The 16,062-nt window shown below is 53.7% G+C and overlaps 1 protein-coding gene across 22 annotated transcripts in view; it reads right to left on the bottom strand.

Annotated features, from left to right (window-relative positions):
- The window catches only part of DYSF (dysferlin), a 195,560-nt gene that overhangs the window by 130,754 nt on the left and 48,744 nt on the right, over positions 1-16,062 (bottom strand). For 12 of the 22 annotated variants that reach the window (XM_036435666.2, XM_036435678.2, XM_036435676.2 and 9 more), the window contains exons 5-13: positions 11,846-11,960; positions 10,477-10,569; positions 9,926-10,137; positions 7,749-7,877; positions 7,283-7,345; positions 5,987-6,037; positions 5,857-5,887; positions 5,172-5,287; positions 3,216-3,342 (exon numbers count right to left, since the gene is read on the bottom strand). In XM_036435666.2, the coding sequence (XP_036291559.1) occupies positions 3,216-3,342; positions 5,172-5,287; positions 5,857-5,887; positions 5,987-6,037; positions 7,283-7,345; positions 7,749-7,877; positions 9,926-10,137; positions 10,477-10,569; positions 11,846-11,960 (937 nt within the window). The remainder of the gene's footprint in view (positions 1-3,215; positions 3,343-5,171; positions 5,288-5,856; positions 5,888-5,986; positions 6,038-7,282; positions 7,346-7,748; positions 7,878-9,925; positions 10,138-10,476; positions 10,570-11,845; positions 11,961-16,062) is intronic. The other 10 variants (XM_036435674.2, XM_036435679.2, XM_036435681.2 and 7 more) reach the window with 1 other exon arrangement.

Here is a 16,062-nt window from a genome sequence, read left to right as displayed (position 1 = left end):
CCCCCACAGCTTGTTCACCACCGCCACCAGCCCACCCCTCGGCATCTTTCCGAACAGGTCCACCAATGGATGGGTTAGAAATCTACATCAGTGAGGGCAGTAAACTTCCAGAAAAGGACTGGAAGTTGTTATAATAATATCTCATTATTGGCATCCGTTTGACATTTTTCTTTACATCCATTAGCTCAGTGATTTACCTAAGGTTAAGCAACAAGTCCATTCTGGGGTTTTTATGAATTTTTAATCTATGTTGCTCCGAATCAATATTTTACTAAATTAGCCATGTTTACATATGTATGTACAGAGAGAGAGAGAGAGATGTGTATTTGTGAATGTAAGCATATGGGTGTGTTATCTGTAATGTATATGAATGAGAGAGGAGATTGACAGTTAAAGATCATAGTCTCGCTAATGTCTACACAACTACAACAGGTAACAACTAACACATATTTATACCCTGTATACCCACCATTTTGTTTTATTTACATTTAAACAGCATTGCAGAGAATGAAACATAGAGCACCTTCACCTTCAGCAAAGCAAACACTTCCATGTCCCCAAACCCCCTTTGGAATCTCACCCGCTTCCCTCGGCAGAGTTTAACCAGTAAGTGCGGAATGTTTTTAAGCACATCTTGTTTGTTATTGTTGTTAATCCTCCCTGGGGGATATTTTCTCCATTGATTTTAGGGAGAGTGGAAGGGAGGGGGGAGGAGAAAGAAACACATCCATGTAAGAGAGCTACCCACACTCCCCAACCACGTACCTACAACCACGTACGTGCCCTTGACCAGAATCAAACCAAGACCCTTCCGTTTGCAGGCTGATGCTCAGGCATCCTCAAACTTTTTAAAGTGGGGGCCAGATCACGGTCCCTCAGAGAGCTGGAGGGCCGGACTATATGAACTACTAATTCCTACTGTAACACCTCGGCTGCGCTCACTGCCCAAAAAACCTGGCGGGCCGGATCAGACTCCTCTGCAGGCCGCATGTGGCCCGTGGGCCGTAGTTGACCACTTAGCATATCAGGCAGTGCTAATACCATTTAATACCCATTACATATTTAAAGACTTTCCCCATGATTTTGGTTCAAATAAACTTTACAGAAGGAACTCATTTCACTTATTGCTGTCATTAGTCAAAGCAGAAATCCTCAATTAGCTTTATGCAACACTTGTAAACAGAGACCCAAGTAGCAAAGGTTCTCACTGACTTATGAGCCACAACTGGCTTATGCCACCAACGCCCGCTCAAAGCAGCAGCTCACAGCCCTCAGAACAGCTGAACCACTTTGGGAGCCTTTAAAAATTACCAATGGGTGGGGGGCAGGCAATGGTAAGGTATGTACACATATAATACCTTAATAAAAAAAAATGGGGGAGGAGGGGAATTACCAATGAGGCCCTAGCCGGTGTGTTCAGTGGCTAGAGCATCACCCCGCACACCAAAGTTGTCACAGGTTAAATTCCCCATCAAGGGCAGGTAGCCGGGTACAGATTTAATCCCCCACCCTCAGGGCACATGTGGGAGACACCAATCAATGTGTCTCTCTCATATTCATGTTTCTCTTTCTCTCACTCTCCCTCCCTCCCCTTTCCTTCCTTCCATTCTCTTTAAAATCAATGGAAAAATGTTCTCAGGTGAGAACTAACAAAACAAACAAATAAATAAATAAAACGGAAAATAAAGACTACCACTGTTTGCACCCTACCCCAAACCAAGTCAATCTGGACCACCAAAGGTGTGGCCAAGGCATCCCTATGTTAAAGCACCCACAGCTCTAGAACACTCAGTATACGTACAGTAACGTCTCACTTCACGTCTTCAATAGGCCTGTGCCTTTAAGAGAACCTATATATAATGAAGCCAATTTTACCATAAACGAATTAATGTAAACAAGAGTTGAGTTCGTATGGCATCGCATCAGCACGATAACAAAAGATGTTGAACAAAATGATGTTCGAGGACCTGCTGTCATTCCCCCGCCGTTTACTGAGCACACGGGATGGGGCCAATACAGAGCTAGCCACGGTGAGAAACCAGGCAGTGGCACCCTGGCCTTCCTGGGAGGAGGAGGAGGACACGGCCACATAAGGCGGCCCACCGCTCCAGTGCCAGAGACCGAGTGGTTTCCGGGACCTGGGGCTTTCAGGGCTAAACCAGGACAGTCGGAGGCAACTGAGTGCTCATCCTTCATCCACTGAGACACTGAGTTCTCCCAACCTGTCAGTGTCTGCCTCCCCAGTCCAGGGCCGGCAACTTGCAGGCTGGGCTTCCTCAAAGAGGAAAGAAAATCAATGAGATCCAGCCCTGAGCACAGAACAGAGAGTCCGATGGTGCTGACTCCCTGGGCAGAACAAAGAAAATGGCCCACAGAGGCTAATCAGCCAGACCAGGCCAAGGGGGTGCGGAAATGGAGCCCAGGGCAGCTGTTCATCTCAAGATGTCTTGCATCTCCGTGACTTCATCAGCATTTCTATTTCTTTTCATTCATTACTAGAGGCCTGGTGCACAAAATTCATGCATAGGATGTCAGGGAGTCCCCTCAGCCCAGCCTGCACTCTCTCCAATCTGGGACATCTCTCTCACAATCCAGGACTGCTGGCTTCTACCTGCTCACCTGTCTGCCTGCCTGATCACCCCCACTAACCCCCGCCAGTCTGGTCGCCCCTAATTGCCCTCCTGCCAACCTGGTTGCCCCTTACTGGGCCCCCTGCAAGCCTGGTATCCCCCAACTACCTCCTGCCAGCCTGGTCACCCTTAACTGCCCCCACCCACCAGTATGGTAACCCCTAACTGCCCCCCCTGCCAGCCTGGTCGCCCCACACAGCCTGTTGTTCAGTCTTTTGGTCATCCCTCACTAACCCCCCTGCTGGCTTTGTCACCCCATGCAGCCTGCTGTTCAGTCTTTACAGCTACTGTGACAGCATCCTGGACAATTTGCATATTCCTCTATTATTAATATAGATCATTGCTTTTCTGTTAAGAACAATAAACACCCTCGGGGAACCTAGAGAGGGTTTGAGGCTTCCCAGAGGACAGCGAGGAGGACTGGGCACTGATCTAGCGGATTCCGGGAGTGAGGACACCAGGCCAACGGGAGGCAGAGCCAGAGCAGAGGGGCAGCCCCTCCGTCCGTTCCCTCCAGGGAGCTGATGCGGCCCGCGGGTCCCCGAGCGGCCCAGGCCTTCTGTCCCAGGAAAGGCCCCCACTCACTCTGCGGCAAGTCCTCGGCCCTGAAGACCTTCAGGCAGAAGTGCGCCCCGCGGAGGGCCACACCCGTCGGCCTGAGCAGGTTGCCTTCGATGTCCTCCTTGTCTTCCGAGGGGTCCTTTCTCTCCAGCTGCAAAGCAAACCAAGTGTGATTCCTGACTCAACGGCGTTCTCCCTTCCTCAACCAACACGGCCGAAAGGGCGCGCTCCGAAAAGAGGCAGGTCACTCGGGCCGCTCCCTGGCGTGGACCCAGGCCGGTTCCTCACCTGGGACTCCCCTCTCCTCTGGGCAGTGGAGACAATGACAAGAAAAGAGACCAGGAAGAGAAGGTGGGAGCAGGTGGCAGAGGACATGGCACAGGGCCGAGCAGGGGGAAAGTGGGGAATGGCAGGGGACAGTGAAGATGGAGACGAGGGAAGATGGACGGGAGCGGAGGGAGGGAGGGTCAGCAGCCAGGGCTCTCACACTGTGGGGCTCTCACACTGTGGGCTCTCTCTCACTGTGGGCTCTCTCTCTCACTGTGGGCTCTCTCACACTGTGGGCTCTCTCTCACTGTGGGCTCTCTCTCACACTGTGGGCTCTCTCTCACACTGTGGGCTCTCTCTCACACTGTGGGCTCTCTCTCACACTGTGGGCTCTCTCTCACACTGTGGGCTCTCTCTCACACTGTGGGCTCTCTCTCACACTGTGGGCTCTCTCTCACACTGTGGGCTCTCTCTCTCCTCACACTGTGGGCTCTCTCTCACACTGTGGGCTCTCTCTCACACTGTGGGCTCTCTCTCACACTGTGGGCTCTCTCTCACACTGTGGGCTCTCTCTCACACTGTGGGCTCGCTCTCACACTGTGGGCTCTCTCTCACACTGTGGGGCTCTCACACTGTGGGCTCTCTCTCACACTGTGGGCTCTCTCTCACACTGTGGGCTCTCTCTCACACTGTGGGCTCTCTCTCACACTGTGGGCTCCCTCTCACACTGTGGGCTCTCTCTCACACTGTGGGCTCTCTCTCACACTGTGGGGCTCTCTCTCACACTGTGGGCTCTCTCTCACACTGTGGGCTCTCTCTCACACTGTGGGCTTTCTCTCACACTGTGGGCTCTCTCTCACACTGTGGGCTCCCTCTCACACTGTGGGCTCTCACACTGTGGGCTCTCTCTCACACTGTGGGCTCTCTCTCACACTGTGGGGCTCTCTCTCACACTGTGAGGCTCTGACCCTCTGAGGGAGCTGAGGGTGGAGCTCAGGAGAGAGACAAGTTTAGAAGCAGCCGCTGTGGGGAATGAGATAAGGAATAAACTGCACCGTGGCAGCACCCACTCCAACCAGCACCTCCAGGTGACTTCTGCCACCAACACTGACCACGGAGTGGAGTGGACAATGTGTGGTAGGGACAGTGGAGGACAGAGGTATGTGGGAGAGACCCAGGGGCTAGTAAACACATAATGAGAATTAGCATCATGGGAGAGGGGAGAATGTGGCAAGGGGGAGCTGATGGACTGAGAAACAGAGGGATGGGGGGGCTGTCACCCCAGTGAGGAAGAGCTGTCACTCAGAGGTAAGGAGGGAGAGAGGTGGAAAGAGACTGGTGGGGAGAGCTGTCACTCAGCAGGGTGTAATGAATAATTAGCATATTCCTCTCTTATTATATAGGATATTGAATCAGAATAACATATAACGTAAAACTAGCATGGCACATGTCAATTAGACATCAATAAAAAAAAAGTATTGAGAAGAAAATATGAATGAATATCCTTCTGAGATGATTTGCAAAGAGATATTAATAACAGTTCTCTCTGAGTGATAGAATTGTGATTCATTTTTTACTTATACTTTTCCACATAGTCTATATTTATCATGATCACTGTGTGTTCCTTTAAAACAGAGAAACGGAAGTGGTTTGTTGTTTGGTCCTCCGCTCCCAGGCAGGGCGCCGTGGGGAGGACCAGGGACAGGGACTCACCGGCGCTTCGTTCCCAGGCCCCAGCACACACAGGCTTGCTTTCAGGTAGCCTCTGGCCCCGGCAGAGAAGTCATCTGGGTCTGAGAGCAGCAGCCACTTTCTGAGATAGGCATGTCCTGCGAGAGACAACGCCCATTGTGATCACAGAACTGGGAGCACCCCGGTCTGCCCCCTCGTCGGGAGCCGAGGGCAGACTACGCATGGATGAGGTGAGGGACCCGTCCATTGGACACGGGGCAGGACTCAAACTGTAGAATAAAGGTGCTTGGAGGGTGCAGGTAGGTTTGAGACAGAAATGTTCATAGAAACCCCAAAGCCAGACTCGAGGCCATTTACCTCTGCCCCCCAGGAAGAGCAGAAACCTGGCTGTGGAGAAATCCTAGATTTGGCACCCAAAGGACCTGACCCATCCCTGTCCAAGGTGACCCCAGCCTCCAGCCACCTTGGCTTGGGGCCATCCTAAGGAGCCTCCCTGGCTGACCCGCTGAGCCCCTTTGAGGGCTGGATCTCCCTGGGGGCCTGGTCACCTGGGAGGTTGAAGCCTGCCCTCCCTCGCCTCCAGGGCCCAGCTCCACTCTACGTTCTAAACCCCCAGGAGGAAACTCAACATCCCAAGTGGGTGTCCCCCAAGCGGCCTCCAGACCAAAGGCAAGGACATGGCCAAGGTGACGAGAAGGTGACTCACGGGGTTCTCTGTAGACGGCACCCACATCGATCTGAAATTAAACAGAGAAAACACACATCAAACTCCTGCCCCTGGCGTGTTACAGAAAGTGCAGTGCCCCCCCCCCAGACCAGCCCATTAAAAACCGTACCCGGAACTCCCCGATGAGAGCGTCAGTCCTTCGGGAGCGGGAGTCTACCACCTGGAGGGGAAGATAAATTAACTCTCATTTGCGAGTCCAGCCCACTGCTCTTCCCCCCGAACTCCACTCCAGAGATTGTGCGAAGCCATGTTTAACCCTGTGAGTAGATGCTATGATTCCCCCATCTCCCAGATGAAGAAACAGAGGCAGAGAAAGGGAGATTACAAGACTTGTTCAGAATCGCACAGCTCCTAAATGGCAGCGGCAAGGTGAGAATGCAGTTTGGCTCCAGAGCCCATAACTTTTCACCACTGAACTATATTGCCTTTTAGAGGAAAGGAGGAAAGAGCGTCCATGGCCCAGAGAAAGAAAATCTTGGCCAGAAACGGGCACATGGACAAACAATCTCTATAATAAAGAGCCAGGGTGTAACAACCGAGCATGAGCAATGGCTGGCCAACCGGAAGTCATCCCTGGGTTGCCATGGTCGTCCTCTCAGGCAGAGGCAGTTAGGGGTGATAGGCAGGCAGGTGAGCAGTTAGGAGCCAGCAGGGCTAGATTGTGAGAGGGATGTTCAATCAGGCCTAAACCAGCAGTTGGACATCCCCCAAGGGGTCCCCAATTGGAGAGGGTGCAGGCTGGGCTGAGGGAACCACCCCCTCTGTGCACAAATACCATGCACCAGGCCACTAGTCCTATATAATAAAAACTAATATGCAAATCAACCAAACAGAGAAAGAACAGGTGGAACGACCAGTCGCTATGATGCACACTGACCACCAGGAGGCAGATGCTCAATGCAGGAGCTGCCCCCAACCTGCAAGCCCCAGGCCAGCCAAGGTGGATGCCAGCAGGAGTGGCAGTGGAGGGGGGGAGGAGTGCAGGGGCCAGTGAGTGAGCAGCATCAGGCTAGCCAAGGCAGTTGCCAGTGGGAGGGCCCCCTGATTGCCCTGCCAGTTGCCCCACAGATCAGCCCTGATCACCGGCCAGGCCTAGAGACATACCCGTGCATGAATTTTGTGCACTGGCCTCTAGTATAAGATGAAAATCAATGTTCCCGCTACAAGAATGATTTCAGGTCCCTGACCCAAGACCCCTGAGGGTGCTGAGCAGCGGGCTCTCCCCTCTCAGCTGCGGCCTCCATCTGAACTACAGGAGGCATTTCTGGGACCAGCAGCTTCGGGGTGAGCCTCTGCACAGCACTCATGCCCTGCGCTTCACAGCTTCTCTGTCACACACACGCACGGGTGACGGGCACGTGTGTGTACAGGGCCCACAGAGGACGCTCCGATCACTCAGACGTACCGTGATGAAGATGGGCTCATCGAACAGCTCCGCTGGAGAGTCAAACACGTTGAAGAACAGAGTCTGTTGATTCGGGGCAAAAGGGAGACAAGTGAGTGCCTGCCGATCCCCAGGCCGGGGAGAGAGTCAACCACCCACCACAGCCCTCGGGCTAGTCCACACGGAAATCGTGGAGTGAGCCCAGCCCGCACTGAGCTCTGGGACTTGATGAAGGTCATCATCTCAGGGACAGGGTGAGTGGCTGGCCCTACAGGATGACAGGGATGTGGAACTGTGGGAGTCCAAGGCAAGAATAAGAGCTAAAACCATCTTTCCAGCTCCTCAAATAGCCTGTTCACACCGGGCCCATCTCTCCACCCAAAGTCAGCGCCGTAGGTGAACACTGAGTGGGCGGCCGGGCATCTGCTGTGTGTTCTCTATGCAGAGGGCCAGCCAGGGTCCCAGCCCTGATCCCAGAGCCTCCCACCTCGTTGAAGACTGGGCTGTTTCCCTTGTGGATCCGCGTCCGCCTGGTCTGCCCAGCGGCAGTGACCTTGACCACGGGCTTGATGTTCACCCCTGGCAGCTGGCGCCCCTCGATGACCTGGACCCTGATCTGAAAGCCAAGAGGGGGCATGAGCAGGAGGAAAACAGAAGTGGTTAGAAACACACACATCCCACTCCCACCCAAAAAAAATATCGGAAATCTCAGGGGCCATCCTAACTGCGGGTCTTGGGAAGGGAATTAAAGAGGAGAAATCCAGCAGGCATGGCTCAGTGGTTGAGCGTCAACCTATGAACCAGAAGGTCGCGGTTCGATTCCTGGGTTACAGGCTCGATTCCCAGGCAGCTGATCAGTGATCCTCTCTCATCACTGATGTTTTTATCTCTCTCTTCCTCTCTGACATTAATAAAAATAAGTATTTTTTTTTTTAAAGACTAGGAAAGCCTTGTAAAAACAATCCCCACCAAGGTTCCTTGCTCCTATAAAGCCCACGTTTCCACACAAGAGCTGCCAGACTACCCAGGTAAGCTACGGGCATTAATTCCTATCACCAGGTCAGGCTTCTCTCCCCTACAGCTGCTGGCACCTCAGCCTCTTTGACACTGATGTTTTTAAGTGGCTTGAACATTCTGCAATGACAATTCCCTCAGAGACTGAACTCAAATAGTAAGGCTTCCCCCTCTCTGCTCTTTATAAGATGGAACGTTCACATTCTGAGAAATAAACTAAGCATTTTCTCCACTGACTAGAAGTAAAGGAAGGTTTCAAAAATATAAAATATTAAAACAATTTTCATGGGAAAAATGTTTACTGTCTAAAAATAATGCTTAATGTCTAATTTCTAATCAGTAGTTATGTATTGATTAACTTTTTTTTTGAACTAGCATTCTATAGAAGAATATATTATTAATTGCAATGGAGAGGTAGATGAGTGATTTTAATTTTCTTCTTTTTGCTGTCTTTTCCAAATTTTTCTACAATATAAATATTAATCTTCTAAGGAGAAAAAAAGGCAATAAGAACATGTCTTGGGAATAATAAAAATAAGTTAGAATTTTGTTTTTCAAGCAAACATAGTGCTGATATCTGGCACATTTGCCTAAATTACCATGATTTAAAACTAAAGCATATTATTACAATTTGTTGCACTTACTAAAGATTTGTTTCCAATTTAAAAATATGAATATATTTTTATTGATTTCAAAGAGGAAGGAAGAAAGAGAGATAGTAACATCAGTGATGAGAGAGAATCATTGATCAGCTGCCTCCTGTACATCACACACTGGGGAAAAGCCCGCAGCCCAGGCCTGTGCCCTTGACCGGGAATCGAACCCTGACCTCCCAGTTCATAGGCTGACGCTCAACCACTGAGCCAGGCTGGCCAGGCTGTCTCCTATTTTTTAACTTTAAAAGTAGTTCTGAAGAGTTAAATATCACTAAGTGCAACTATTATCAAAACGGAACGTTTCATAGAAAAGCAAACAGATAAAACAAAGGACCAAACTTAAAAGGCAAATAAAATGGAATGGATGTTTGGATAAAAAATATGTCAAAGGGTTAACAGTCTTACTATCTGAAGAGGTTAGACACATTCAAATTTCACAGACTCTCAGAAAAATCGTGGCACAAAGAAAGGGCACAGATGTAGGGAGAGGAATCATAGCCAGACAGCTTCCTCGCTGATGCTCACACTGCATGTCCAAGGACCACACCTCCATCAGCAGGAGCCAGCGAGGCAGGTACACCGGTTGGTAAACAGATAAGATGAATCTCTGCAGTGTTCCTCCCTCCACCCTCACCTCAGCTTTTATTTATTTATTTTTAAAATACTTTATTGATTGTTTTACAGAGAGGAAGAGAGAGGGATAGAGAGTTAGAAACATCCATGAGAGAGAATCATCGATCAGCTGCCTCCTGCACACCTCCTATTGAGGATGTGCCCGCAACCAAGGTACATGCCCTTGACCGGAATCGAACCTGGGACTCTTGAGTCCTCAGGCCAACGCTCTATCCACTGAGCCAAACCGGTTTCGGACCGCTTTTACTTTTTTAAGAGCAAAACCAGGGCTGGGCAGAGGCTTATTCTGAGGCCCCATGATGTCCCGGCACCACAGCTGTGGGCCCTAAAGGAGGAGCCGGTGGCCACAGAGGGCCCTCACCTGGAAGTCCTGGGGCTTGTCCGACAGCACCTTCCTGGGTGCGGGGGTGCCCCTCCTCCTCTTGTTGCCAGGGTGGTAGGGGGGAGGGTGGGAAGCTGGCTTCTTGGGAGTGGAAGGAGCCCCCGGGCCCGGGGGGCCGCTCGGGTCCAGGAAGGGCTCCGCCTCGTCCCCCGTGAGGCCCTGGTCCTCCGTGTCCTCCTCTCCTCCTGTGTCTGGGAGGAGAGGGTGCTTCTGAGTCCTGGTCCCCGGGGCCCTGCCCTGGGGACCCAGCCAGGGAAAGGGGGATCCGCAGGGCACGGCATGAGCACTCACCACCCACCCCGGCCCCTCTCCTTCCCCCTCGATGAGCCAGCATGGGTGAGGAAGGAAGAAGAGAAGCTTCCAGCAGCTGCATGTGGGGGGCAGTCAGTCCAGTTAGTCGACAGGAAGGAGAGAGGATGGCCCCCCGCCCCCTGTCCTGCAGGGAGAGCCCCTCGGCCACCGCTCTCGTGAGCTGCGAAGATGGTTAGGGGTGACAGGGCGGAGCCAGGACAGCCCTGGCTGTGTCTCACCCGTGGGGGCCAGCCACTTCTTCCCAGAGTATCTCGTGTCCACAGTGCTGTCACTGAGCAGGGACCAAGTCTCTGCCCGGCTCTGTGCCCCACCTGGCATGCGGGCGGGCACAGCCCCGGGAGGGAAGGGGAGGGGAGGGGAGGAGGGAGCAGCGGGTGAGGGAAGCCAGCCTAGCTCCCCTCTCCCACCCAACCTGCTCTCCCTGCCACCCGGGTCCCACACGAAGCTCAGGAGCAGATGCCACGTCTGTGGGGGACTGCCCCTCTCACCACCTTCCAGCGGGGATGAGGAAGTGGGCACCTCCAGGAGTCTCCCCTGCACAGCATGAACCTAACTCTGACCGAGCCCCCTCAGATTTAACCAGTACATCCGGGGCCCTGCAGCTCCCCACCCTCCGTCCCCAGGAGCGCCCCTCCTTCCTCCCTCAACCTGCACCCCAGCTGGAGTGATCTCCCATCGACAAGCCTCAAGGAGACGGCCCAGCGCTGCCCCTCCCCAGGAGCCCATGCAGGGCCAGGCTCCGGGACCAGCCTGGGGCACGCGGACGGACGCAGGGAGGCTTCTACACGGAGATGGGCAGCTCCGGGTGTGCTGTGCCCGCCCCCAGATCTCCTCACCAGGAGAGAAGCTGTAGACTCTTTTCCTACCTGACCACCCAGGCCCCTCACTGGTAAGCCAGCCCCCCGGGGTTGGGGCCTCCCTTGACCAGCCCCGCAGAGGCACGTGGAGCGAGCTGGAGCAACCGTGGGACTCAGTGTCTGCTCTTCTCACAAATGATCCATTATAGGCCCAGAGAGGGAGAGTGGCCAGCCCAGCGTCACACAGCTGCTGGGTCCCACAGCTTCCCTTCAAAGGAAAGACTGTAACTCGAGTCCCCGGACTTCAACCAGAGCTCTTTCAAGGAAATGCCAGCCCTTTGGTCACATGTCATCACCCAAGGCCTGCTGGGTCCAGGGCAGGGAAGCACTGGGCTCTGGGGAGCGGGTGGGGCCTCAGGCACGTCCTGGGAAAAGGCCCCGTCCCACAGGCACATCCTCTACTCTCAGCGCCCACCCAGGCTGAGCACACAGTGCTGAGCACCCACCCAGGCCCAGCTCCCTCCCGGAGCTGGAGGGCAAGGGCTTCCTCACACTAATCCCAATGGCACCTGGGAGCATGCCTCCCGCCTTTCTCCTGAGTGACACAGGCAGTTCTCAGGAACACCACACACACACACACACACACACACACACACACACACCAGTGTCCTCCCCACCCCACCCCCCACCAGGCTGCACAGACTGCTGAGCCTCACTGTGGCCCCGCCCCCACGCCCCGGAGCCTGGCTGGGCTCCTTCCCTGGCCTCCCAAGGTGAGGGGGCTCCTCACCAGCCAGCATATCCCGGTCAGGCAGAGTCGGGGAGGGGTCCAGAGGAGTGGTGGGTGGGTAGAGAGGCACAGCTCCAGGGGTCGGCGTGTAGGACACCTGCAGGACCAGCGAGGCCTGAAAGAGAGGGGGGAGGGGCAGCAGGTGGGTGCACGGGCCTCAGACCACCGCCCTCCACCATCCTTCCTGTCCCTTAGACGGCTCTGACGAGGGTCAGGTGTGCAGGAGGCTGTGGCAAAGCCACCCCTCGGGGCCCCTCAGCGTAAAAGCACAGAAGCTGAAGTCAGGTTCCACCACCCAGGAGCCCTAGCCTCTCTGTGCCTCAGTTTCCTCCTCTGTAAAACCGGGTAGTAATAGCAATAGAACCTTCCCCAGGGGTCCAGTGAGGACTAGATGAGTGGACAGAGCACATCATAGGCTTCTCTACATGAATCAGCAGCCCAGACGCTCCTAAGAACGTTTCAGCTCGCAGCCCAGGCCTGACCTCTCTGCTCAGCCGAGCGCCCTCCCCTTGTCTCCACAAACAGTCAGGCTGTTCTGCTAGGCTCCAGCTCCGAGACAGGCTTGCTGAGCCCCTTCGCTCCCAAAGGCACCGCTGTCCCCACCTCACCTCCCGCGGCTCCAGCTCTGAGCAGCCAAGGGGAGAGTGACCGGTCACGATGCTCGAATGGACAGGGGAGCTGCCTGTGTCCCACCCACCTCACCCACCATGAGCGCCGCACTGCTCAAAGGGCCTGCACTGGAGAAAAGGCACGGGCACCGCAAGCTCTCAGGCCCTGCAGCTCCCTGGCCAGTCGGGGCCGGGCCAGTCGGAGCCGGGCCAAGCCTTCCCCGGAACCCCAGTTCCAACAGCCCTGCTGGAGTAACCTTTTTTTTTATATATATATATTTTATTGATTTTTTACAGAGAGGACAGGAGAGGGATAGAGAGTTAGAAACATCGCTGAGGGAGAATCATTGATCAGCTGCCTCCTGCACACCTCCCACTGGGGATGTGCCCGCAACCCAGGTACATGCCCTTGACTGGAATCGAACCCGGGACCCTTCAGTCCACTGAGCCAAACCGGTTTCAGCTGGAGTAGACTTTTTTACCAATCAAAGTAGTAAGTGCTCTATTTAACAAAGGCAAAGGAAAACCAATTGCTGTAATTCTTCCACTATTTGCATTTCGATATCATTATTTCTCATAGTTTGTAAGCAGTGGACAGCTGTGTTATATATGAAATGCTTTCCTTTTACTTAGACTAGGGGTGTCGAACTCAATCAGAAAAGGGGCCAAAATCTAAAATCCAGCCTAAATCGTGGGCAGAATGGTTTACTTAACAGTCATAAATTGTCATTGTGATGGAAATGCAGTGGAGTGCAGTGATGACAGCGCTGTGCGGGCCATATTGCAAGGCCTGGTGGGACAGATTTGGCCCGTGCGCCTTGTGTTTGACACATGTGACTTAGACAGTAATCATGTCCCCAGGTTTTGACAAACTCTTTTTTTTTAATATATTTTTATTGATTTCAGAGAAGAAGAGAGAGAGGAGAGAGAGACAGAAACATTGGTGATGAGAGAGAATCATTGATCGGATGCCTCCTGCACATCCCCCACCAACCCAGGCACGTGCCGTTGGCCAGAATCAAGTCTGGGGCCCTTCAGTCTGAAGGCCGACGCTCTATCCACTGAGCCAAACCGCCCAGGGCGACAAACTCTTTATATATGTAATTGTTAAAGATGCATAATATCGTCTAAGCAGCTCTAGTATAATTCTCTAGGCATCTCTCTCAACTGAGTAATAGTAGAGATTTCCAGAAGGTTCTGGAGCAAAAGCTGATTCTGAGACAGAAGATGCTCCAGGACCTGGATCCTAATCCAGCTCTGGGGCTTGAACCCTCAGACTGAGGTCTGAGCAGGGGCTGCCAAGCTAAGCAAAGGCAGAACTGGTGGGAGGGCGGGTCTCCGAACCCTGAGGAAGGAGCCAAGCCAGCTCCACATCCCAGGAGACCCCGCAGGAGGCCTGGGAAGGCAATGCGACCCTTTTACTACTAAACATCCGGATCCGAGGCATTGCTAACCGCCGCTGCAGGTTCCTAAACCACCACCAGGTGTCGCCAAGTGCGCAGCCAGCGTGCCCCGCACTCGCATCCCAGGAGCCTGCAACCCAAAGAAGGGAAAAAAGAGCAGCCTGTGCGGGGGGCCGGCCCCGCCTCAAATACCTAGCCCCGCCCAAGCCCAGCCTGACTCCTGGAGACTCCCATCCAGGCTGGGGGGACCTGGACATCTCTATTTTCCTCCACCTCATCAAAAGGCAATTATCTGTGCTCCTTGGAGAAATAACGACTTGCAGGGTGAGGCCAGGATTGGTAGAAGACAGCCCTGAAACACTGTTCATGCCAGACACCAAGGAAATAACCAAAAAATGATGGAAACATGTCAAAAGGACAAAGAGTCAGTGGCTGCCATTGGCCAATTTAAACATGAAGATAAATGATAATTACCTTAAGCCATTGAATAAAAGAAAAATGCATGACTCCAAATGGAAATGAATAAGTAAATAAAACAGGAAGCTTTTTTTTTTTTTTTTTTTTTTTTTTTTTTTTACTTTACCGTGACATGCCAACTGATTCACACACACAAAAATAACTGGTTTAGAATACCACCATTTAACCACCACCAACACAGCAGCCCTGGCCAGTGTGGTTCACTTGGCTGGAGCGTCATCTCTTCACTGAAGGGTCAAGGGTTCTCTGTGCCTCCCAGGGCAGTGCAGCCCCCGGTCCCAGTCCCGGGAGGGCAGCCCCTGCCTGGGGCCCCGTGGCTTAGTGCTGCCACAGGAAGTAGAAGACAGGAGGGAGCCCCCTCTCTCCCAGGCTGTGCTCAGCTGGGGGCTCACCCAAGGGGGCCCAGCCCTGCTCTCCCACCCATCACCCTGGCTCTCACACCCCCTTCTTGGAGACATGGTCTGTGAAGGACTGACTGGCTCTGCGGCCAACCAGGGACCCCAGCCCAGGGAAGAGAAGGCAGCAGGGAAGAGAAGTGCAGACAGGCCACAGGAACCCAGAGTGAGGGGAGGAGGGTTGAGGCCTGGGGATGCCGCCAGCCTGGCTCAGCCCATGGACAGGGACCAAGTGTGCAAAGCTCTGTCTCAGGGGTGGGTGCGCCTTTGGGCTCAGAGTGCAGCCAGTGCAGCGCTTGCAGGAACACCGTGTCCGGGTGCACACAGGGCTACAGGCAGAAACATCTGAGCCGCTCAGCCGGGAAGTGAGAAAGCCTGGTTGGAGGCACTGGGGGCCGGACACAGAGCCAAGGAGGAGCCCCATCCCTGGCTCCGAAGAGCTCTCCGCAGCCGCGGGTGCCTGCCCCCATTTCTCCACCGGGGCTCACACCTTCACAGCCTCTCCAGGACCCCCGAGGGGGGCGGGGTGTTCGGATGTCCCCAGAGTCCCTCTGGACGGCAGTGATATTGTGAGCGATAACAAGAAATACATATTTGGTCTTAGCACCCTGTTCCTGGCACACAGCTCCTAAGGCCCTCGGAATTTCCTGAGTGGTACACGGGGTAAAGGTATATTAACGAGGTGACCAGGAAAGTACTGGCTGGTGACCATGTGATTAGGGGGTTGGAACTTTCAGCCCCACATTCCCCCCACTTCCCAGCCACCCCACCCTCCGGGGAGGAAAGAGGGGCTAGAGATGGAGTTTAATCGCCAGTGACCAGTGATTTAATCACTCACGCCTGTGTGATGGAGCCACCATAAAACCCGGAGAGCATGAATCGAAGCCTGGGGGGGGGGGGGGGGGGGTGAACGCACCATGGGGCTGGGCAGAGCAGTGGGCGGAGAGGCCCCAAGCTCCTCGCCCTCTCCCCACCTGCCTCGCTGCTTCTCCACCGGGCTGTTCCTAAGCTCAGTCCTTTCACAATCACCCAGGGATCCAGGAGGTAAATGGTCCTCTGGCTTTTGTGAGGCACTCTGGGAAATTCATTGAACCCCAAGCACAGGGTCACTGAAACTTCTAATCTATAGCCGGTTGGTCAGAAGCACAGGTGACAACTGGACTTGTGATTGGCATGGGGGGAGGGGGGTGGGGTCGTCTTGTGAGACTGAGCCTGTAACCTGGGTAACTGAGTCTACCTAAGTCCCCGGAGAGTCTGGGAGATGCACCCTCAGAAGCATGTGCCCACTTGGGCATCAATTCCCTGGGTGGCATCAGTCAGTCATCCTCTCTCTC

The sequence above is a fragment of the Pipistrellus kuhlii genome, unplaced genomic scaffold (genome assembly GCF_014108245.1).
Source record: "Pipistrellus kuhlii isolate mPipKuh1 unplaced genomic scaffold, mPipKuh1.p scaffold_m20_p_13, whole genome shotgun sequence".
NCBI lineage: Eukaryota > Metazoa > Chordata > Mammalia > Chiroptera > Vespertilionidae > Pipistrellus > Pipistrellus kuhlii.
The sequence above is the reverse complement of the archived record's forward strand: the minus strand, read 5'-3'. Positions and strand labels throughout refer to the sequence as shown.